General features: G+C 42.8%; 1 protein-coding gene across 1 annotated transcript in view; it reads left to right on the top strand.

Annotated features, from left to right (window-relative positions):
• Nucleotides 1–23,200, top strand: part of ERCC6 (excision repair cross-complementation group 6) — an 82,176-nt gene that overhangs the window by 7,771 nt on the left and 51,205 nt on the right. Inside the window, exons 4-5 of the mRNA XM_005853199.2 lie at nt 527–638; nt 7,140–7,851. Coding sequence (XP_005853261.1) covers nt 527–638; nt 7,140–7,851 — 824 coding nt within the window. The remainder of the gene's footprint in view (nt 1–526; nt 639–7,139; nt 7,852–23,200) is intronic.

Below are 23,200 nucleotides of genomic sequence, written 5' to 3'. Positions count from 1 at the left end.
GCACATGCCCCTGACCGGAATCGAACCTGGGACCCTTCAGTCCACAGGCCGACACTCTATCCACTGAGCCAAACCGGTTACGGCATGTTTCAACTTTTGAACATTCACGTTTATGTTTCTTATCCTTACAACCTATTGTCCTCATAGCCCATTGGCTGTTAAGGTCCGAACACAGAGGAGTATGGTGATTGACCCAGTTGTAATGGGGGAACCAAGTAGAGCAGTGCCACCCCCAAATCAGCGGAGAGTCAGTACATGTGGACATCAGTTCTGGGCACGTAGAAAGCTATGCTGGGAGCATGGTGGGGACAGGGATACCTGCCTGATGGAAATGCTTGGAGCCCTACTTCCTGCTGGAAATATAGCAGTGGCTCAGATAAGGTTCTCTATGGTAATAGTAATATATGGAATTTCTGTTTTATTTTTCTCTTGATTAAAGCTTAAAAATTCTGTAATGCTGTCTTTTGTATTTGTAACAATAAATCACTGCATTGATGTTTTCTGTATTCACTGTTTACCATTTAAGGAACAACAACTAAAGAAGATCACAGCAAAACAGAAACGTCTGCAGGCCCTCCTTGGAGGAGTGGCGGTGAAAGCTGAACTAGATCATGCCAGTGTGGAGGAGGAGGATGCAGGTGAGGGACTGAGAACAGTGTCTCTGTGTTCTTGAATTGATACTTGATGCCAATAGTGAGTCCTGGCCTAGGTTTTCTGAAAAATATATTTCTTTGCCTTAGTGTCAAAACTGATTTAGGAAAATTTTATTCTCTACACCTGCAGAACCAAAGTTAGAGAGTGAAAGTGAAATTTTAACTCAGTCTACTGTTGGCTGCTGGTCCACATTTAACATTATGTTTAATAAATTAGAACTCTTACATTTTTGTATAGTTAATTTTTTAAAGACAACTAACATCTTAATTGAGGTACATTTTGTAAGCCCAACATCATCAGCATTCATAGAATTGATTTCACATATATTTTTGGGGCGTATTTGACAGGCTTTCCAAGCATCAGTTTTGTTGTTTAAGGACAGGTTCCTTCATTCCAGGTATACCATGGCCATGATTTTGTTTGTATCACTGTCTTAGATGGGCGTCTTTTGGAAAACCTTTTGAGAAAATGCATAAGCTCTGAAATGAAATACCTCTGTAGTCAGTGTGTATGTATGTATGTTTAGAACTTGTTGGTAGCTGGTCCTTCATTTATTACTTGAAATAAAGATTAAGGCTTCTTAGCATTTAAGCTCTTCAAGCAAATATTTTCTACTAGCTCCAGAAATGTATTCAGTAAGACAAGAGAATTATGAAGAATTCATTGAGGCAACAGAAAAAATATTAGAGATGTGTGCTTTTAAAGCCAAGCTTTCTGCTGCTGAGGCACCATAGTTCTCACTGGTAACAAGTTTTTGTTCTTGTCTGGCTGCCTAAAACTTGCTGGTATCTTTCACCTCCTATTTGATAAAACTTTGCCGTGGATTAATAGTTACTTCCCCAAATCCAAAAGCTTCTTTTCACCCTACATTAGCAACGGATACTTCTGTGTCCCCCAGGATTCCTGTCTTTCAACTAGCTTTCCTTTCGGCCCTCAGACCATTCCTATTTAGTTATTTTTGGCCAACTATTCTGGCCTTATCTTAAATGTTAATTGTTCTCAGGATTTTTTGCTGAGCCTCTTCCCAAATAATCTCATCCAACTCCCCTTGGCTTTTGCGGGCACCTAGGTTCTAGAATCTTACACATTTGTAGACCTATGGCCTTGCCTTTTTCCTGAGCTCTTGGCTCCTATTATATCTCTCCATTGGGGCACCAGCCAGCACTTCAGACTCCTGGGCTCTCTTATCGACCTTGCTCCTCTGCCCTTTCTTGGTCACTAGTGCCCAATTTGGAGAGGCAGTAAAACAGAGTGTGTAGGACTCTTTGTGCCACCCAGCTCTGCATTGCCTGGGCACAGACCTTGACCTCATTCCTGAACCTTTGCAATCCTGTTTTGAACTTACGAGCTAGGCATACGTATGGTAGACCTTCATTTCTCTGCTCACGTGCTTACCTGAGGTTTCTTTCCCCTGTTCTCCACATAGTGATCCATTTCAGAGGTTGTTGTGGGAATTATCTGATAAAGAATCCATTCCTAGAAGTAGGCTTTGTTCCTCATTTGGAGGAGATGAAGTACTCACTGCCTCTTTTTCTGTTAAACATTGTACTGGACAATGTAGTATTGGAAAAAGAGAAATAAAAATCATAAGATTGAAATGAAGAAATAAAACTATGACTATTCATAGAATACATGATTGTTTATGTAGAAAATCCAAAAGAATCAATGGACAATCTATTGGAATTAATATGTGAATTTAGCAATATCATTGAATATAGGGCTGATATATAAAAACTAGAGGCCCGGTACACGGATTCATGCACCAGGGGGTCCTTCAGCATGGCCTGCCGGGATTGGGCCAAAACCAGCAGTCCAACGCCACCTGCCACTTCTGCCTGCTGCTGCGGCTCATCCCAGCCTTGTTGCACCTGATGCAGGCTCACATCCAGTCAGTCCTGATCGGGAGAGGTGAGCCCTGCATCTGGCGCCTGTTGGTTAGCTGAGTGCTGCTCCCGCTGTGGGAGCACACTGACCGCTAGTGGGCAGCTCCTGTGTTGAGCATCTGCCCCCTGGTGGTCAGTGCACATCATAGCGACCGGACTCATATAGATAAGTCATATTTCTATGTACCAGCAAAAACAAAAAGTAAAATTTAATAAAGATGCCAATTATAAAAATCAAATACCTAAAAATAATCTTAACAAAAAATATAGTTTCCTGCAATGCTTTCTACATTAAAAAATAGAAAATGTTCCCCAACTGGCATGGCTCAGTCGTTGAACGTCAACCTATGAACCAGAAGGTCACGGTTCGATGCCAGGTCAGAGCACATACCCAGGTTGTGGACTCAGTTCCCAGTAGAGGGTATGCAGGAAGCAACTGATCAGAGATTTTCTCTCCCTCTCCCTTCCTCTCTGAAATCAATAAAAATATATTTTAAAATAAGTAGAAAAATGTTTAAAAATAGAAAATGTTGTTCAAAAAGAAGACTTAAATAAATGGGGAGGCACACTGTGATAATGGATTGGAAGATGTGGTATTGTAATGATGTCATTTCTATCCATTTATAGCTTCAATGCAACCCCAATATATGTTTTCAGGGGTCTTTGAGGAAGAGATTGTAGGGTGGAAAGTGTAGGGTAAGGTAGTAACAAACTGACTCTAAAATTCATGTAAAAATTCATTGGGTCAAGAATAGTTAAGGCAACATTGAAGAAGAACAAAATATCAAGACCAGCTATCTAGCTATAGTAATTAAGTCACTGCAGTAGTGGCACAAGTATAGACAAGTAGACCAATGGGACAGAATAGAGGGTCCAGCAAACAGACCCACCCACATATGGTCACTTGATTTATGACAGATGTGGTAATGTAATACTGTGGAGAAGAATCACGTTTTCAGTATGTGTGCTGAGTTAATCCACATGTACAAAAACAAATTCCAAATGAGTTGTATATCTAAATGTGATTGGTGGAACAAAGCTTTTACAGTATAATATAGGAAAATATTTTTTATGGCTTTGGGGCAAAGACGTAATGAGACCAAAAAATGGGAAGTTCTGATAAATGAACGATATTACAACTAAGCACTTCTGTATGTTAAAAGATGGTATTAAGAGAATGAAAATTGGCAGAGTAGGAGAAGCTATTGCCAGTACATATTATCAATCAGAAGACTTGAATCCAGAATGTATAGAGACTAGAAATCTTTTATTTATTTATTTTTGTTTGTTTGTTTATTTATTTATTTAAATTGTTAAATCCTCACCGGAGGATATTTTTCCATTGATTTTCAGAAAGAATGGAAAGGGGCGGGGGCGGGTGTGTGTGTGTGTGTGTGGAAGAAAGACAAGTTGGTTGGTTGCTTCCCGCAGTCGCCCGACCTTGGCTGGGGATTGAGTCTGCAACTGAGGTACGTGCCCTTGACTGGGAATCGAACCTGTGACCCTTTGGTGCATGGGCTGACGCTCTAAGCAGAGCAAACTGGTTAGGGCTAGAAATCTTTTTTTAAAAGGCAAACTATAGGAAAAATGGGCAAAGGATTTGAACATTTTCTTCAAAAGAGACTATCCAAAATATCAATAAATCTATGAAAAGGTATCATAGTTCATTAGGCATCAGGGAAATAAAACTTATACCGTAAAGTAATACTACTACATGCCTAACAGTAGCTAAAATAGAATGACAGAAATGTGGACCAATTGGAATTTTCAAACACTGTTGGTGAAACTTAAAATGGATAGGACCATTTTGGAAAACTGTTTGGCAGTGCCTGCTAAAGCTTAACAAACCCAAAGAATTATAAACATATATCCAAAGGATGTGCACCAGAATATTAATAGCAACATTATTCCTAGTAGCCCAAACTGGAAACTACCCAAATGTTCATTAATTGTGGAATGGAAAGATTGTAGTATAGTTATATAATTGAACACTAACAGCAATGAGAATCAACAAACTGCAACTATATTCAGCAAGTGTGAATCCTACAAGTGTAATATTGAGAAAAAGAAGCCAGACACAAGAGTATGAACATTTTCATTTACATAAAGTTCAAAGTCAGGTATAATTTGTCTTTACTGTTGATAGTCATCTTAGGGGGTGGGAGGTGGTTAGAGGCTTGGAGGTACCAAGAAGGGCACATCTGAGATGCTAGTAATTTCTGTTTCTCGATCTGGATACTGGTGTATGGGTATGTTTTTTTGAAATTTCACTGAGCTCTACATTAGGATCTGTGCACTTCAGTGATTTTTGTTTTTAGTTCAGGTTTACTGAGAAACTGGCCGTGGTATTATTGGCCTACAAGAAACATAGAGTTTAGAATATGAATTTCTTCCTGTCGAGTCTTACTTCTTTGGATATTTTGGGCAAAGGATTTGAATATTTTCTTCAAAAGAGGCAATCCAAAATATCAATAAATCTATGAAAAGGTACCATAGTTCATTAGGCATCAGGGAAATAAAACTTATACCATAAAGTAATACTACTACATGGCTAAAGTAATCTTGTTAGAGATGATTAATTTCAACAAATGAAAGAAGGATGATTTCTAGGTTACTTTATGTTATTATGGCATAGCTGCCAATTTTAGTCCATCCCTTGGCCAGTTAACTTCATACACCTAGCATAGTGCTATCCAGTGATGGACATGTCTGTCTGTGTTGTCCAGCCACATGTGCTATTGAGCACATTGAGCAGGTGCAACTGAGGAACTGAATTTTCAATTCAAATTTAAATCGCCACATGGTGACTATTGGATAGTGCAGATCTGACATGTATGTTTACCTATTTCAGTGCATGCTGATTCTTTAGATGTCTGTTTTCAGTTTTACCGTCTCTTGAATTTAAGTCAGCCTGAATGCTGGTATTAGCAGTGACATAGAAACTGGGGAGATTGCTTCCTCCCAGTTACTCTTTAATTGGTAAGGAAGCATAGCTAAATTTACCTGTCTGTCTTTATGTTACATATGACTAGGTCTGTCTTTGGATGCATGAGAGTGTATTTATAATGCCATATGTTAGAAAAAGTTATGGAGAAATCACCTTTTTGAACAGGAATATATTAAAAGTGGCATGATAAATTTTACTCTATTCTTCATATGCTTTAGTATACTAATGATATATATACTAGTATATGTGTGTGTGTATGTATATATATATCTATATCTATCTATCATCTATCTATTCTATGTATATACTAGAGGCCCAGTGCATGAAAATCGTGCACTGGGGGAGGGGAGTGTCCCTCAGCCCAGCCTGCACCCTCTTAAATCTGGGACCCCTCGAGAAATGTCTGACTGCCCGTTTAGGCCCGATCGGGCCTAAATGGGCAGTCAGACATCCCTCTCATAATCCAGGACTGCTGGCTCCCAACCGCTTGCCTGCCTGCCAGCCTGATCACCCCCAAACCACTCCCCTTCCAGCTGATCGACGCCTAACTGTTCCCCTGCCAGCCCAATCACCCCCCCCCAACTGCCCTCCCCTGCTGGCCCGGTCGTCCCCAGTTGCCCTCCCCTGCAGGCCTGGTTGCCCCCAACTGCCCTCCCTTGCCAGCCCGGTTGTCCCCAGCTGCCCTTCCCTGCAGGCCCGGTCCCCCCCAACAGCCCTCTCCTGCAGGCCCGGTCACCCCCAACTGCCCTCCACTGCAGGCCCAGTTGCCCCTAACTGCACTCCCCTGTAGGTCTGGTCGCCCCTAACTGCCCTCCCCTGCTGGCCTGATCGCCCACAACTGCCCTCCCCTGCAGGCCATCTTGTGGCCACATGGGGGTGGCCATCTTGTGTGTTGGAGTGATGATCAATTTGCATACCAGGGATGACTAATTAGCATGCCCAGTCGTGACTAATTAGCATATCCGGTCGTGACTGTGAGGGTGTCGTGACCAATTTGCATATTACCCTTTTATTAGTGTGTGTGTGTGTGTGTGTATATATATACTTTTTAAAAAATATGTTCTTACTGATTTTAGAGAAAGAGGAAGGGAGAGAGAGTTAGAAACATTGATTGGCTGCCTCCTGTACAGCCCCTACTGGGGATCAAGCCTGCAACCCAGGCATGTGCCCTGACCGGGAATCGAACCCATGGCCTGGTTCATGGGTCAACACTCAACCACTGAGTCACATTAGCTAGGTATTAATGATTAATGATATACAGTGGGGCTTTAACTTACGAGTTTAATTCGTTCCGTGACAGAGCTCGTAACTCAAATTACTCGTATGTCAAATCAAAAAGTGAACGAGTGAGACACGTGATGCTGGGCTGATGTTGTGGCGTTCACTGTGACATTCGCTGCGCCAACTAGCGGTGGGGTATCTGAAGCTGGCTCGTAACCCGAATTTTAGCTCGCAACTCAAAGCAAAAAATCGGCCGAGAGACGGCTCGTATCTCGAAAAACTCGTTAGTCGGGACACTCGTAAGTCAAGGCCCCACTGTATTTTTAATATGAATTAATTGTAGGAGCCTACTGTTTATTGAATGGCTGAGTATATCCCTTGTACTCCTGGTGAGTTTTACGCTAGTGCCCAATGCATTGTTGTTCCTCTTTCAGAAGCGGGGCCGTCCTGTCTCGGCAGCATGCTCATGCCTGCTCAGGAGACTGCCTGGGAAGAGCTCATCCGCACTGGCCAGATGACACCTTTTGGTACCCAGATCCCTCAGAAACAGGAGAAAAAGCCTAGGAAACTAATGCTTAATGAAGCATCAGGCTTTGAAAAGTATTTGGCAGATCAAGCAAAACTGTCTTTTGAAAGGAAGAAGCAAGCTTGTAATAAAAGGGCGTCTAGGAAAACTCCAGCCTTGGTCACTTCTGAGCTGAGCCCAACACTCAGTGAAAACAAACCAAACAAGAGAAGCAAAGTTCTTTCGAAAACAGACAAGCGCTTGAAAAAGCACATCAAGAAACTCCAGAAGAGGGCTCTTCAGTTCCAGGGGAAAGTGGGATTGCCGAAGGGAAAGAAACACTTGGAGTCTGATGTGAGGCCAGAGGCAGAGGGAGATTCTGAGGGTGAGGAGTCCGAGTACTTACCCACCGAGGAGGAGGAGCGGGAGGCGGTAGCAGAGGTGGACCTGTCTGCAGATGGCACTGACTCTGAACTGGGGCCTGTGCTCAAGCGACGGAAATGGCAGAAGAAAATCACAGTGCAGGGGATTGATGATGAGAGTTTTGGGGAAGAAGCTGAAGCTGCCAAAGGAGGAGGAGGTCGGAAAGTAGTGAGATGCCGAGATGATGGAGATGAAGATTATTATAAACAGCGATTAAGGTCAGTCTGGGGAGATTATTATAAACAGGTTGTACTGCTTGCTTTATCTTAGGCAGCAAGTTTATGAATAAATAAGAATTCTAGATCCAGCTTAATATATTAGACTAAGGGCCCATGCACGAATTTGTGCACTTTGAAAGGAACTGTGTGCCACAAGGCTGCAGTGGGCACAGGGTCGGGTCTCAGCCCATCCTCTGCGCCCCCGGTTACTTTATGGTTGAGAAACTTGCAGCAACACTGTTTTCAACCCATGGGAGAGCCGTTTCCTGGCTTAGTTTTCTAATGATGGACTCTAAAGTAAGATTAGTCCTTTCTGTTTTTCCTGATGCTTGGGGCCTCCAGAGGAGTAGAGGTGATATTAAATTTCTAGGGAAGTAGCTAGTTGTTGGTGCCCTGGAATACAAAGATGGCCCATTGTTGCTCTGTGGAGACCGGGGTAGGCTGAGTCTGGGGATTAGTTCCTTACGTAATGCCTCAGTTACTTCGGAGGCCCTTTCTGTCCTAGTGGGATATGCTTTAATCCATCCCGTGAAGGTATCAATAAAAGCTAAAAGGTGTTTTAGTCCCTTCTATCTTGGCATTTGGGTGATGTCTCGTAGCCATTCTTCTCCTGGGTAAGTTTATTGATGTTGGACCAGAGGGACTAGTGGAGGAGGTTGGCTTCCCTTCAGGTTATTAAATTGGGCTGGCAGTTTTAGCTCGTCCAGGTGTTTTAGCTGCCCAAGCTTCAGGGTTTGTCCAGGAAATTAACTAACTAGCTCATTCTCTTTCTTAGAATTTTGAGGGTCTTGAGGGGGACCGATGGAGGTTTGTCCAGGAAATTAACTAACTAGCTCATTCTCTTAGAATTTTGAGGGTCTTGAGGGGGACCGATGGCTATAAAATTTAATGAAGATGCCTATCTCCCTTGGAAAATTAATTGGGCTCCTAGTTTTCTAAGAGATCTCAACCTGGAAGGGGCTGAGGCACCAGGGATAACTATAAATTGGTAGGAAAATAAGCGACCCTTCCAGTGGCAGCAGATTTAGCTTGAGCCATTGGTGGGTCAGCTTACCATCCACACCTGCCACCAGGTGAGAGGCAGAGCAGAGTGACCCAGAGAAGGTTGTCAAGACCAAGAAGGCAGCTTCCATATCAAGTAAAAACTTAACTGTCTCACCTTCGACTTCCAAGGTTTCCCTGGGCTCCATCCCCATGATGTTGATGTTGGATTTGGGAGCCAGATGGTATCCAAGGCCCCTTTAGTCTAAGGCCATATGGGGAGAGACAAGTTGGACCCAGGATCCCTGCAGTTCCTGGGGCAGTTCCACCTCCAGTGCCCATGCTCATGGCAGAGTGAACAGCGGCCAGGTGGCTCACCCTGACCCTGGGTCTTCCTTGCTGGGGGTGGTTGTTCTGCCAATATCCAGGTCTTATGTAGATATAGTCGTTTCTGGGAGGAGGTGTTCTTCCAGGGCACCCTGGATCTGCTCAACCTGAGTAGCGACGGCAGAGCATGCCTAATAACTGAGCCTATCTCTGATCTTTACGCTTCTCCCTTGATTGGAGCCTCTCCTCCTCCTCTAGATCCCGGTTATGGAAGATGGATGAGGCTGCCATAAGTAGGCCTGGGGTAGGGGTATGTGGTCCTAAGAGAGCTTTTGAAGTTTTCTCAGAATATCGGGGGTAGCCTAGGTTAGAAAACAGTCTCATAAGACCATTGGCCTGCTTCCAAATCAAGGTCTAGGTTAGTATATTTCATGATGGCCTCCCTCAATCTCTCTAAGAAGGCTATGGTAGTCTGCTGAGGTTCCTGGGTTATAGTTGCTAATTAATAGGCTTAGATCAGCTTTGTTTCATTCCCTCTAGAAGGCTTTTTAGGAAATGGTCCCAGTTCCAGGTCCTCTGGGGCTGTTAATAGTCCCATAAAGGATCAGTGACCCGTACAGCTATCACTCCTAGAGGGTATTGATCATATGCATGCCATTCCCAAGCTGGATGGCATCCTTTATGATCTTACCTTTTCTTCCTTATTTAGGGATTGAGCAAGGATTACAGTAATGTCTCTCCAGGTCAGATCAAAGCTTTGGGTCTTCTGAGAATTTTCCTAAGTCCTGTTGGATTTGGTGTGTAAGTCTTTCATAGAGAAAGGGGCATGTACTCTCATAGGGATCCCAGTCAGTCCTGCTACCTCTTGTAAAGGGCCAGTTAAAGTAGCTTGAGAAGGCCCCAGATATGGGGGAAGAGGGACTGGAGTCTGACAGGTAGTTCTTTCTTCATCCTTTGGGGTCACAGGAGAGCAAGGAGAAGGAGAGGTGTTACCTGGGGAGGCAAGGGAGGCAGGGGCTGTGAGTACAGTATAGCAGTTCTGGAGGGATCTAGTTTACAGGTAATGCATAGCCTGGGGTCATCCCTGAGCCATAAAGGCTTGGATGTATGGAACTTTTGTCTATTTCCCTTGGGAATTGCAAACAGGTCTAGCTGTAAAATAGTATTAAAAGTAATGGTGCCATTGACTGGCCAAACATCTCTGTCGCCCAACTTGTATTGGGGCCAGGGCGTGTTGTAAAAGAATATTAGCCTTTTTTTTTTTTTTTTAAGGATTCAGGGTCAAATTTCTCCCAGTTGGTATGTATTCCAGAGGGGTATCTCGAGGCACTGTGGACTGGTTCCCCATCTACAGAGAGACAGGTACACTCTGAACCAACACTTAGAGGCATCCCTGCTAATATCTGGGCTATATTGAGCTGCCCTGTGGTCTGAGAGCCACAATAGGGCAGGATACCCTGCTGTCTTGGTGCCACCCAGGTGTAGAGTGCTCCTGTTCGAAGCCAGGCATCCCTGCTTCTTGGCCTCCAACCTTAGCTAGTCTTACCGGAGGTCCTCTTCCCCCTCCCCCATCACGTCTATCCGTCCAAGGGGAGCCTAGTACCATCATCACCTTGGGTGGAAAACTCCTCCTGTAACTCTGGTCTTCAATAGTTGGGCTAGTGACCTGTTGCCTTGTCTCTCATGTTCCCAAGATCTCTGGTCCTTGTGGAGGCCTTGGACAGAGAGAGCAGCCACCTCTCGAAGGGAAGTGAGAGTCCCTGTTAAGTTATTTCCTGAGGCTCTTATAGAAGTTGGAAATAAAGAAAAGGTCGTTAGAAGAGTGTAGAAGGAATTGAGGGTGGTCCTATTTCCCTGTTTCAGGGACCTTAAAGAGTATGCAGAAAGCTGTTTTAAAAGACCGGGACCTTGCTCGGGAGGTGTGGCTCAGTGGCTGAGCATGGACCCTATGAACAAGGAGGTCAGGGCACATGCTCGGGCTGTGAGCTCGATTCCCAGTGTGGGGCATGCAGGAGGCAGCCCATCAATGGTTCTCTCTCATCATTGATGTAAGCTCTATAATTTCAGTTCTAATTTACTGGTAAGAGCTGTAGAGTCTGAGCAACATTTCCAGGGATATTGTGTGTGGGTGGAAGTGTGCTGTTGTGTGTGGAGCTCCAAAGGGCTGTTCCCCCTGAGTCATCTCAAACACTCTGTCTCTGCTTCTCTCCTCCGCTGTCTAATTTAACCGCAAGGACTGGGAGCGCTAGGTAGCCAGCCTCTATGTGCGCATCTGCAGACGAATCAGTTATTTAGTTACAGTTGAGTTGGAATTCCCTATGGGGCTCTTGCACATCATGGGGATGCCTGCTGAGACTGCCACATAGTTTCTTAGTCACCTAAGCATACCCGAGATTGGAGCTGGAGGGAGGAAGTGCCCCTTATCTTTGGAGCCGAACAAGTTCAGGCTCTCATTTTTCCAGCAAAAGGTTTAGTTCGGACTCCCAGAAGGTAACTAACAAACTGCCAGTATTTACTGTTTACCTGGCTGCGGATCCTGAGAAAGGAGACCAAGAGCATAGAGGTAGGAGTGAGTCGGAGAGGATGACTTACCACAGCAAGTGAGTAGGACAATTCGAGTCACTGCACCAAGATGTAAACAGTGAAAGCAGACCTCAGTGCTTGAGTTCTGGCTTTGAAAAGAATTCAGAGCCAAGATTCAGACTCACGAGAGAAGGTTTATTCAGCAAGCAAAGCAAAAGTACCCTTGAAAGAAAGTTTTGAGTGGAAGGCTCTGCCTTTGAGTGTGGGCTAGGGTCCTTTTAACCCCTTGTTGTGGGGGGAGGGGGTCCCTGCTTTCTTCTTTGAGCTGACCTAAGCAGCAAACTTTAAGGAGCCAAAGTGGAATCCCCTGTGGGCAAGGGGAGCAGAAAAGAGAAACATGTTAAATGTACATTTTGTTGTTGTTGTTAATCTTTACCTGAGGATATTTTTTCCATTGATATTTTAGAGAGTGGAAGGGAAGCAGGGGAGTTGGGTGTCGGGGAGGGAGGGAGAACATGGATGTGAGAGAGACACATCAATTTTTTGCCTTCTGCATGTGCCCCAACTGGGGCCAGGGAATGAACCTGCAACCCAGGTATGTACCTTTGACTGAGAATCAAACCTGAGACCCTTCGGTGCATGGGCCAATGTTCTAACCGCTGAGCAATGCCAGCCATGGCTAAATTTAAACTTAAAAGACAGTAAAATGGGACACAACCCTTATTCAGGTCCCATAGTGAAGGAACAAAACAAAACATAGTAGATAGAAATTTCAGGAGTAAAAATCGAAATCTTCAGAAATGCTCAATGAAAATCAGTCTATTCAACTAAACATCTCAGGGCTGAAACCCTCAGTTCATTCAGGCAGCAGTGCCTCTTCTTAGGGATGCAGTTGGTCAAGGACACCAACTGGCTTCCAGAGCAAGCTTTAAACTTCCTTCTGGGCCCAGCATCAGGCCCAGGCGAGGCCTGTGAAGATTCAAGCAGCCCTGCAAGGCCCGTCAATAGCAGCTTCCAAGGTCTGGCCCTTTCTTCCCGGACCCAGGTCAAACACACAAACTCTCCTGTCAGGTTAACCTTTTATGTTTTGAAATATGGAAGCATATTTTAAATACTCTTAAGGCACTTATTTATTAAAACATTCTCTGTTAAGCTGTAGTGCCGGGCTGTAGTTCTGTCTTGGTCTTGTTCAAACCAGCTGACCCTGCTCCATGACCTCACTCCGCCCCCCCAACCCCCCATTATGTGCCAAAGTCTAGGCACATTTTTTGAACGTAAGTCTGTATAATAGTCATGTTAATTATAAAGCTCTTTTAAATTCGTGAAAGTGGGTGACTCTTATACGTCTCATATCCTTTAAGCTTTCAGCTTGTGCCATACGTCTCTCATTAGCTCAAGATCAGTTCTAACTAGGATCTTTTTTTTTTTTAAGCTGATGCTTAGTGGGAATTTCCTACCAAGTCTCCTCTACAGCTTAACCTTTCCTGGGACTGGATAATAGCACTGTGATCCTACTTTCTGATTTAATCCAGGACCTCAAGTCAGTCTTTGCAGTTTTAACTGTTTCTTAAGAGGTAGAACTGGGAATGGGAGCCAGGACAGGGTTGTGTAAATATCAGTTTCCTTCCATTTGTGGAATGATGTGGAATGTGTAATATCTAGATATGACCACAAGGTGGTGCCAAGAATCAGCACATAGCTGCCTTCACCTCCCTGATAGAAACCAAACCAAAAAAGCCAGTTGGATGGGGATTTGAGGAGATTGCTAGGGAGTCTAGACCTGACAAGTATGTTGTGGATAGACTTTTTTTATCCTCACTCAAGGATATGTTCTACTGATTTTAGAGCGAGAGAGAAAGGCAGAAAGAGAGAGAGAGGGAGAAAGAAAGAGAACAGAGAAATAGAGCGAAGCATCAATGTGAGAGACGCATTAATTGCCTGCCTCTCATATGCGCCCCAACTGGGAATCGAACTGAAATCCAGGCATGTACCGAACTGGAAATCAAACCTGCAACCCTTTGCTGCATAGGAAGACGCTCCAACCAACAGCCACGCTGGCCATGTATTTAGAATTTGCCTTATGATCTGGTATAACCTGAATCCATAGCCATGATGCCTGTTGATGTGACTGGTTTTTAATACATTTTTTACCTTAATGATTTTTTTCTTCTGACTTATTTTTTACTTTATTTTACATGAATAACTTTGAGCTTAAAAGGACTGATGACTCCATTCATTATTTAAATCTTAAGGAATATCTTCCAATGCTCTGCAAGGCTTAATCTTTTGGGAAAACTGTTTCATTGTCCTCCCCTTTGAGGCCAGGAGTGAGTTGAGTCTTGTTCAGAGGGTTTGGCTGTATACACACATAATTCTAGAAGGGTGTTCAGAACTCAGCGTGTTCAGTTGCCAAGAGGCGTCAAGCTAAGTAGGATAAACATTGGAAAACTTTTGGATTTGGAAATTTGGAGGCCTCCGTGGCCTGAGCAGGGATGGGAGGAGATTATATGAGAACAATAATAGCTAACGTTACTGAATGTTTACTACTTTGCAGTGCTTCATGTTATGTGGGTTCGTTGGTTTAAACCTCACAACCCTTTAGGAGACGGGAACCTGAGCTCAAAAAGCTGAAGTAATTTGGGGCCTGAGTTGTTGTGTGTCGGGTGGAAGCTGCCTGTCAGCTTGGTCGGGTGCAGTGGACTCGGAAGAGTCTGGCCTTAGCAACTAGCTCCTCCCGTTGCTCCATGGAGGCCTGCTGCAGGCTTTCCACTGCTCCCCCCAATTGCTGCTGGAGGCCGTGCCCCCAGCCCCTCTCCCCCAGGTGCTCTGTCTCCATTTTATTGTGTGGGTGTTTCATATCGTTTGCATTTCTGCAGTGCACTGGAGAGGTCTAGAGATGTCTCCCTGTGCGCTGGGATTGTCCCCTGTGGTCCATCATTTGGATCTTGGTTTGCCCTGGGTGAAGATTCAGCACCTTCAGGTGGCACTTACACAAAGGCCAAATTACCTTGTAAAGCTTGATTTAAAAACACAAAAAACACAAACCAGTGTGGTGACTGTAGTTAAGTTAGTAACACTGTATTGCATATTTGAAAGTTGCTAAGAGAGTAAATTTTAAATATTCTCATCCCAAGAAAAACAATTTGTAATTATGTGTGGTGGCAGATGTTTATTAGACTTACTGTGGGGATCACTTCGCAATATACACAAGTATCAAATCATTATGTTGTATATCTGAAACTAATACAGTGTTATATGTCAATTATATGCCAATTATATCCCAATTTAAAAAAACACACAAAAATAACCAACATCATTTGATTCCTAAAAATCTGAATTTAGTAAAAGTTTAATATGGACTTGATCTAGAAACCTAATATAATCATTTTCTGGGACTTAATTTCTTTCTCAAGAAATAAAACTATGTCCTTTTTTAATTTTCTTCTAAGGGTCTGTGATTTTTTAAAAATTTATTTTATTTTATTCTTTATTCTTTGTTGTTTAAAGTATTACATATATCTCCTTTTTCCCCCATTGACCTCTCCCTTGCCACTCCCACCCCCCAGCACATGCAGGGGAGGGGGGTGTAAGAGAGCAACCAGAAAGTCTGTGTTTTTTTAAAATATATTTTTATTCATTTCAGAGAGGAAGGGAGAGGGAGAGAGATATAGAAACATCAATGGTGAGAGAGAATCATTGATCGGCTGCCTCTTGCATGCCCCGCACTGGGGATCGAGCCCACAACCTGGGCATGTGCCCTTGACTGGAATTGAACCAGGGACCCTTCAGCCTGCTCTATCCACTGAGCCAAACCAGCTAGGGCCAAAAAGTCTGTGTTTTGAAGAGAAGCAAAAATTACTGCCTTAAAGAATTTTTTTATGGTGCATCTTGCCTTCTTTTAAATGATAAAGCTAAGACACAAATGAAGACTAATTTAGCTTTGTGCTCTGCACACACCTCTCATTCTCAGCTCCAGTGCATAATTGTCTGCATCAGTCTTAATTTACTCTGTGAGATCTGGACTCCTAACTGAGGCTATTTCATCTGCTTAGATGTGCCAATTAAGTCCACCCAGAAAGACCATAAAAAGGCAGATAAGAAAAGTAAAACACCGAGTATCTCAATTTAGCAAATTAGAGTAATCTGTAAGGGATTCTGAACTGTCTGAAATAGAGAACCCAGTGCGCTGCAGAAATGCAAACTATATTAAATACCCAGCTTGGTGCCTTGAATATACTTTTAAAAATCAAATTGTACTTATTGTGCTTCTGTTGTAGAATTTCTTTCATGGATATTGCAGTCAGTGGAGAATGATCCTCAGATTGAAATTGCACCCTGTATTAAGAGTGATTTAACTGTATCATGTGTGACTTCCGCACAGTCTGTGTGGATCCAAACTGCTCTGGCCTTGGTGGCCTTCAATGTAAAAATGAAGACGGAGCAGTAAGGTAAAATTTGGATTTCAAGCAGCTCAGTATGTGACTTCATTTCAGGGAGAGCATGTTCATTTTGTTAATATATGCTTTCAAGTTACTAATAATTTGACAGATCCTATTAATAGGTATATTTTGCATTTTTGTGGGTTGTATAGGCAGTTGAGTATATTGGATTGTCTAATATTAAATGTGTCTTATGCATCTGTTCACCCCAGATTATCTGTAGTCAAAAGAACTAAACTGATTTTACTGCTCCTTGGAAAGATGGCAGGTGCCCAGTGAAAAGTGAGTTTGGACTCACTGTGCACAGTGTTGAGGTCGGGAAGAAATCACATTATTGCATGAAAATGAAAGCCATCTTTCTCCTCCTTAAACTTTAGCATTGACATTTTTTGAGACAAATTTGCATTGAAGTTTAGTAGAATTTGATTTGCTCTTGTATAATTGTTTGCATTGTATAGCAATTAAAGAAATGATTATTTACTCTTGGCTTGGTACTTAGGAGAAAAGAGGTGGTTTTGGGGATTTTGAAAAATACTTTTTGAGAGGCAAGGTTATGTAAGAATAAGGAGTGCAGACTCTGGAGCCGATGATCTGGGTTTGAATCTTCACATTACTGATCTTGGGCAGGCTACTATGGTGTATATGTATGTAAGTATGTATAATTTCTTTTTTTATTTATTTTATTAATCCTCACCCAAGGATATTTTTCCATTGATTTTTAGAGAAAGTGGAAGAGAGAGGGAAAGACAGAGAGAAATATCGATGTGAGAGAACACATTGATTGGTTGCCTCCTGCACGTGCCCTGAAGAGCGTCCGGGCCAGGAGAAACACATTGATTGGTTGCCTTCTGCACGTGCCCTGAAGAGCGTCCGGGCCGGGGAGGAGCCTGCAATCGAGATACATGTCCTTGAATGGAATCGAACCCGGTGCCCTTTGGTCCACTGAGCCAAACTGGCTAGGGTTGTATGTATAATTTCAAAACACAGCTTGACCAGAGCTAGCTGACATTACTTAAGGAAGTGATATTCGGCATAGAGGTTAGAAATCACAGGCCATGAAATCAGAATGCCAAAGTCTCATCTAGTAGCTCTGAGATTTTGTACATATCCTCATCCATAAAATGGGAATCATAACAGCACCTATTTCAAGGGCATTATGAGGATTATGAGCGATAATATATCCAAGATATTTGGCATATTTGGCACTCAGTAAATATTAGCTGTTTTTGTTATTTGCATGCCCACTAGGTAAAACATTACTACAAAGATCCCATCAAGCCAGTAAGGGGTCCATGAGAATCATAAATATTGACATATACGAAAAGGTGACTTCTCTCTAAAGTCAAAGGCAGTTTCACAATTGGTATTAATATGCTTCGCCAAATCATTAGCTGTTATAAACTTAGTTTTTTTAATTTTAGGCTTTTCTTACCTTTCATACATTTTTTATTGATATGATTAAAACTCCACTTAGTGATAAAGTATCACTTAGTGACAAATATAAGTACATTTTCAGTAGTTTTGGGGAAAAATAAAAAATGATATCTCCTCTGAACACACTAGGGGGCACTAGACATCTGCCCAGGGAGTACTCTTCAAACTTCATTGGTTCTAAGTGTGGGTATGTCAAGATGACACTTTGGTTCCTCACAGATCTCTTTGTTCTAAGGTTAGTGTTCCAGGTCCTTCTGTTGTGCCATGTAAGGCTTGACTGACACACTCTTGCTGTCCTAGGGACTACAGTGATCTTGATCTTGGCTGGCAGTAGGGATAGGCTAGCAGGATGGCCTTTAGTCTGGGGGCTACTTGCCTCCTGCCTGCCCAAGATTGCTATATGTGTTTCATTGTTTATTCACCTTTAACCTGCAATTAACTAAAATTTCTCAGTTTTACCTTTTTTGTGTGTAATCTGTCAATAATTATAAAAGCATCTGACATGTATGCTGTGTAAAAAACAAAACAAAACATGCAGTTTTAATTCAAAGGGTATAATACATATATAATCTCATTTAGTTCTGTAAAAACCTAATATTTGTTCACTTTGTGGTCAAGGAGACAAGTGCAGTAATGGTTAAGTGATGTTTTTAAAGTTCAGACCTCTCCGTACCTGGTGCAGATCTATAATGCAGCTCTCTGCCAATATCCAGTTCTCACTGGATGTCTTAAATCTTTTTTTTTACTGAGTTCTCCTCTGGTGGCTGCCATTGGAGGGAGGGGGACTGTAGGACTTAGAACCACCCCCCAAGTGAATAATACACCCCCTCATTTTATTTGCTTGCAGCTGTGACTATTATATGTCTGGATTAAAGAAAAAGATGTAGGTGGGAACATAAAAAGCATTTCCTTTCTGCTAATGTAAATATACTTTAGGGCTAGTTAACACCTTTCTTCCTCTATCAGAAGACAAAGTCTTTCATAAAAAGTTTAATCTTTTGCCCAGCTGTTCCATCTGGCCCTAGGGAAGCTTGGGCTTTACCTTGGGGCTTCTGATTCTTCCCATCAGCCCCTATGCAGAACCTAGCTGCAAAGTGCATCCCCTGGGAGACCCAAAAAACAGAATTCAGGACTTGAAGATGACTTACAACATTTTTATATTCAATATAACATTTTTGGTTATAAAATTCTAAATTAGAATTTTTCTGACCTTGCAGTTGCTGTTTGCCCTGGCTGATTCTTCACAGTGGACCTTACCCCTGTTATCCCGTGGCTACAGCCAGGAGGAGTTCCTTAGGTCACGTGTGTGGGAGAAGGAAGTGCAGTGGGAGGGAGGCTGTAAATGAGATGGAACTGGAAGTTTCTTGAACCCATTTCTGAGTGACCCACTCAGATCATTTTCCAACCCTGTTGTTTTCCTTATTCCTAGCCCAATTCCGAACCTCATTCATTCATTCAGCATTTATTGAGTGTCTGTGGTGAGGTGGGCATTTATACTAGTCTCTGGGGATATAAAAATGACTAAGACAGTCTCTGTTCTCAAGTGGCTCCTGCCTTAGGGGGAGACAGATATGGATTTCAAAAGATGCTAGCAGAGACACCGGGCATGCCTGAGGTCCCAAGGGGCTGAGAGAGCACCTGGGGGACACGATGGCTGACTGGCTGGCGAGGAAAGGCGTCCTTCTCCAGAGGCACTAGTTGGGCAGAGGTCTAACGGGCCCACGGATGTGGGATGTGTGTTGGGGCGGGGAGGTTGGGACAGTGCAGGAATGCAGATGCACAGATAGGAGGAGGCCACAGGGATGTCATTCTGCCACCTCTCTGTGTTTTCCGCTTGTGTATATGGAACACTCTTGACATGCTGGAAATTTCTCTTTTGGAAGTAAATTAACTTTAAGTGGTGGCAACTAGCTCTCCAGTGTATCGTTAGGTTTTCATTGACAAGGTACCCCAGTAAGTTACAACTGGAGGAAGTATTGTTCCTGGTGCGGTTCAACTGGTCATGTAGTGTCCTCATTGCTAGCAGTATGGCTCTGGGTTTGAGCTGCTTCTGATAGATGGTTATTGTGGTATCAGCCCCGGGCCTCACGGCCTGGGCCAGGTTCTCACTCCTGCGTGAGTGTGAAGGAGCCAGGGAGTGTTTTCTCTGCTTGCATCTGCTTGGAATTGAAGTTTATGTTTATTGCTAGGTTCTCTTCTAAGTGGCTGCCAGTGGAGTCAACAGCGGGCTGACTGTGGTCGTTGTGTGAGGAGCTAGAGACACTGCCAGAAACACCAGGCCCACTTCGTTTTATGTGGCTGCAGCTGTGACTATTACATGTGTGGATTTTTTAAAGTGAGAGAATAGAAAACAGGAAAAAGTTATTTCTTTTCCAAAAATGTAAATATTGGACTACTTCATAACAGAATTTAGACATTTTGGAGCCATTTCTAATTTTTAAGATTTCAGATTACTTAGGTCCAGATCTTATTTTTCTGCCATCAACTAATTGTAAGTCATTCTGTGTTATGTAAATGTCATTTTGTTATATAAAAGATGGACCTACTTCACGACAGTTCACTGTAATAGTCTGTTACAGAATTTTTAAATTGAGGTATTCTAGCAGGTACCCTCTGATGGCTACTGTCTTTATTCATGCTGATCATGCTACTCGTAATAATTTACTTAGCATCCATTTGATGAACCAGTTTTGTTTTAGTTCAAATGGACTTGTTCAGGAGTTCTGTGAAATTTGGTGGTGTTTTTCAGTATTGTGTGCAATTGTATTGGACTACAGATTCCTTTATTCCCCTCTGGGCATAGTAATGGCTCCTGCCTCAGGGTTGTGGAGGGTTTCACACATATAGGTAGCATTATATATAATGGTAGATTAGTTTATTTAGCATTTATTTTATTTTAGGCTTATGCTAATAAGTGCTTTACATGTGACACCTCATTTAATTCTCCCCCAAATCCAGGGAAGTGGACGCTCTTGTTCTCCCCATCTCACGGTTGAAGAAACTTAGATGCTAAACAGATTAATTTACTTGCTGTGGGTTAAGGAGCTAATAAATGGCAGTCAGGATGTGGTTCTGGACCACCTGAGACCAGGACTGTGTTTGGGCCTGTGCTTACGGCATGTCTAACCCAGTTTGTTCACAGCACAGAGTCCCCTCGACATCTGCTGGCCGGACAGATCCCTCAGCCTTCCAGGCTGGGAGAAGCGGGATGAGCACGCGAAAAAGAGCATGAGGCCCCTGAGGGCAGTGAGGATGGGAAACGCACCTGTTTCTCTCAGGGTTCAGATGGCTCCGGCTCTCCTCCACCTCCATAGTGTGCCTTGTACTTCTTGTCAACCCGCGCTTGGCGCTGCTCTGTGTGGGCACTAGTGACATGGGCAGGCCTGTTTTGGCTACAAGCCACCTAGGAATTGCTGCTTTGTGTAACCGAAGAATCTCTTAGCTTGAGCCACATGGGCATGTGGTTTTATAACTGGTGTTTTCTGTCTTTAATAATGTGTATATGATTCTACTGGGTGATTTGTCTCCACAATGATACAAATATTTATAGGTAATAATGATTTTTCTCCACCACCTTCAGTCATCCTTTAGCCAAGCTGAATAAATGTTTGTTTCTTTTCATCTTTCTTTATGAAGCGGATGACGCTGGGATGCAATCATTTCTATGGTGGCTTCTGTGGTTTCCTAGGTGCTGTGTGTTCTGTGCTGACATGATGCCTGCATTTTAAGAGGGAGGCAGGGCGGGAGGAGGAAGCTGATTCCCTGTTGGTACAAAGTGATGCGGTGGGAAATTTAACAGCCACAAAGATGTACTGGTTGAGTCTAAGGCAGGGGTGGGCAAACTTTTTGACTCGAGGGCCACAATGGGTTCTTAAACTGGACCGGAGGGCTGGAACAAAAGCATGGATGGAGTGTTTGTGTGAACTAATATAAATTCAAAGTAAACATCATTACATAAAAGGGTACGGTCTTTTTTTTTTTTTTAGTTTTATTCATTTCTAACGGGCCGGATCCGGCCCGCGGGCCGTAGTTTGCCCACGGCTGGGAAATGATTCATTTCAAACGGGCCGTAGTTTGCCCACGGCTGGGAAATGGCGATCATCTGTCAGTGAAGTTTAATATGTGAATTTCTTGTATATAAAGTATTTAATGACCTGTTGTACCAAATTTAAAAAGCCAGTAACTTCTGGTGTTTTTCTTTTTTTCTTATAAGATTATCTGTGAGTATTTGCAAATGAAGTACTTTTTCAGTGATTGTGATAGTTTTTGTGATTTTTCCACAAATTTTATATTATCCACAGATTTTCTAAGTACAATGTCCTTTGTTATGCGGATGTTTGGTTTTGAGCTCTGATAGTAAGAGTTTGGATACCTCATTTGAATTTGCTTGCTTGCTAAATTTCAGGTAGTGAGTAGCAAGAACTCATATGTATGTCAAGAAAATGTGTGAATATTTAAGTTCCACTAGTAAAGGATACCTATATAGCCAGGCTTTTCAGCCTTGGCACTATGGACCTTTGAGACCAGATAACATTTTGTTGTAGAGGACTGTCCTGTATGTTGTAGGATGCTTAGCATCCCTGGCCTAGCCAGCTCTATGCTAGTCATATATCTCCTCTCCTCCAGCAGTTGTAGCAACCACATATGTCTCCAGGCATTGTCAAATCCCCCTGTGACAAGGGGGCGATGGAGGACGGTCAGTTGAGAACCACTGCTGTATGCCATTGCATGTGACTAAGTTTATAGATGAAGTGAAACTCAGAATAGCAGAGACTATTGTAGTCCACCACATCACTCTTCATTTAATCAGTTACCTGGAAATTAAGGAAGAAAAATACAAATAAAAGAGAGGAAGAGATTGCCTTTAGAAGTGAAGCACAAAAAGGTCATTAATTTTTTACATAAAAAGACTATCACATACTAAATCTTATATAACAGCTATTTCCTTAGACTTGGCCATGTACTGCCTCTTCCATTTGCTGTTCTCTGGAATTTACCAACAATGCTGATTTATAGGTTCTCTCAGTACCCTGAGAAGCAGTTTCAGGTCACCAGCTAGTCTTCCTCAGTGGTTTCAGTTAAACTTCAGCTAACCCTTCCTTTTGCTACTTTGAAGACTTGAAATTTTCATCAAGGCAAGAATTTATCAGAGGAGGTACTTTAAGCAGCTCCCTGGATGGGGTCACCCGCCTGTTGCTCTGTTTGGCTTCCATGCTGATTTGGTAATTGATACTGGAGAATCCACCATGTGCAATATCATTCTTCCCTTTTCTCCTTTACCTTCCTTTAGATGTGCGATGTTTTTCTTGCATGAGTGGCAGATAATGCCTTCTTACATTTGTTGCTGTGAGCTTTTTATTTGGAAGGTATTTATCTGTATCAGTGCTTTATTTCCACCATTTTGTGAAATTCAAAATGTCACTTGCAAGCATACTGAAAAAGTCATCCTTTTATTAATGGAAGTGAATAAAATGTGAGGCTATTGACTTTTTTTTTCTTCATTTTTTAAAATTAAATCTTTATTGTTCAGATTATTACATTGGTTCCTTTTTTCCCACACCACAACTCCCCTCCACCCAGTTCCCACCCCACCCTCCGCCCTCACTCCCCACCCACTGTCCTCATCCATAGGTGCACGATTATTG

Source organism: Myotis brandtii, unplaced genomic scaffold (assembly GCF_000412655.1).
Source record: "Myotis brandtii unplaced genomic scaffold, ASM41265v1 scaffold1003, whole genome shotgun sequence".
NCBI classification, from domain to species: Eukaryota; Metazoa; Chordata; class Mammalia; order Chiroptera; family Vespertilionidae; genus Myotis; species Myotis brandtii.
The sequence above is the reverse complement of the archived record's forward strand: the minus strand, read 5'-3'. Positions and strand labels throughout refer to the sequence as shown.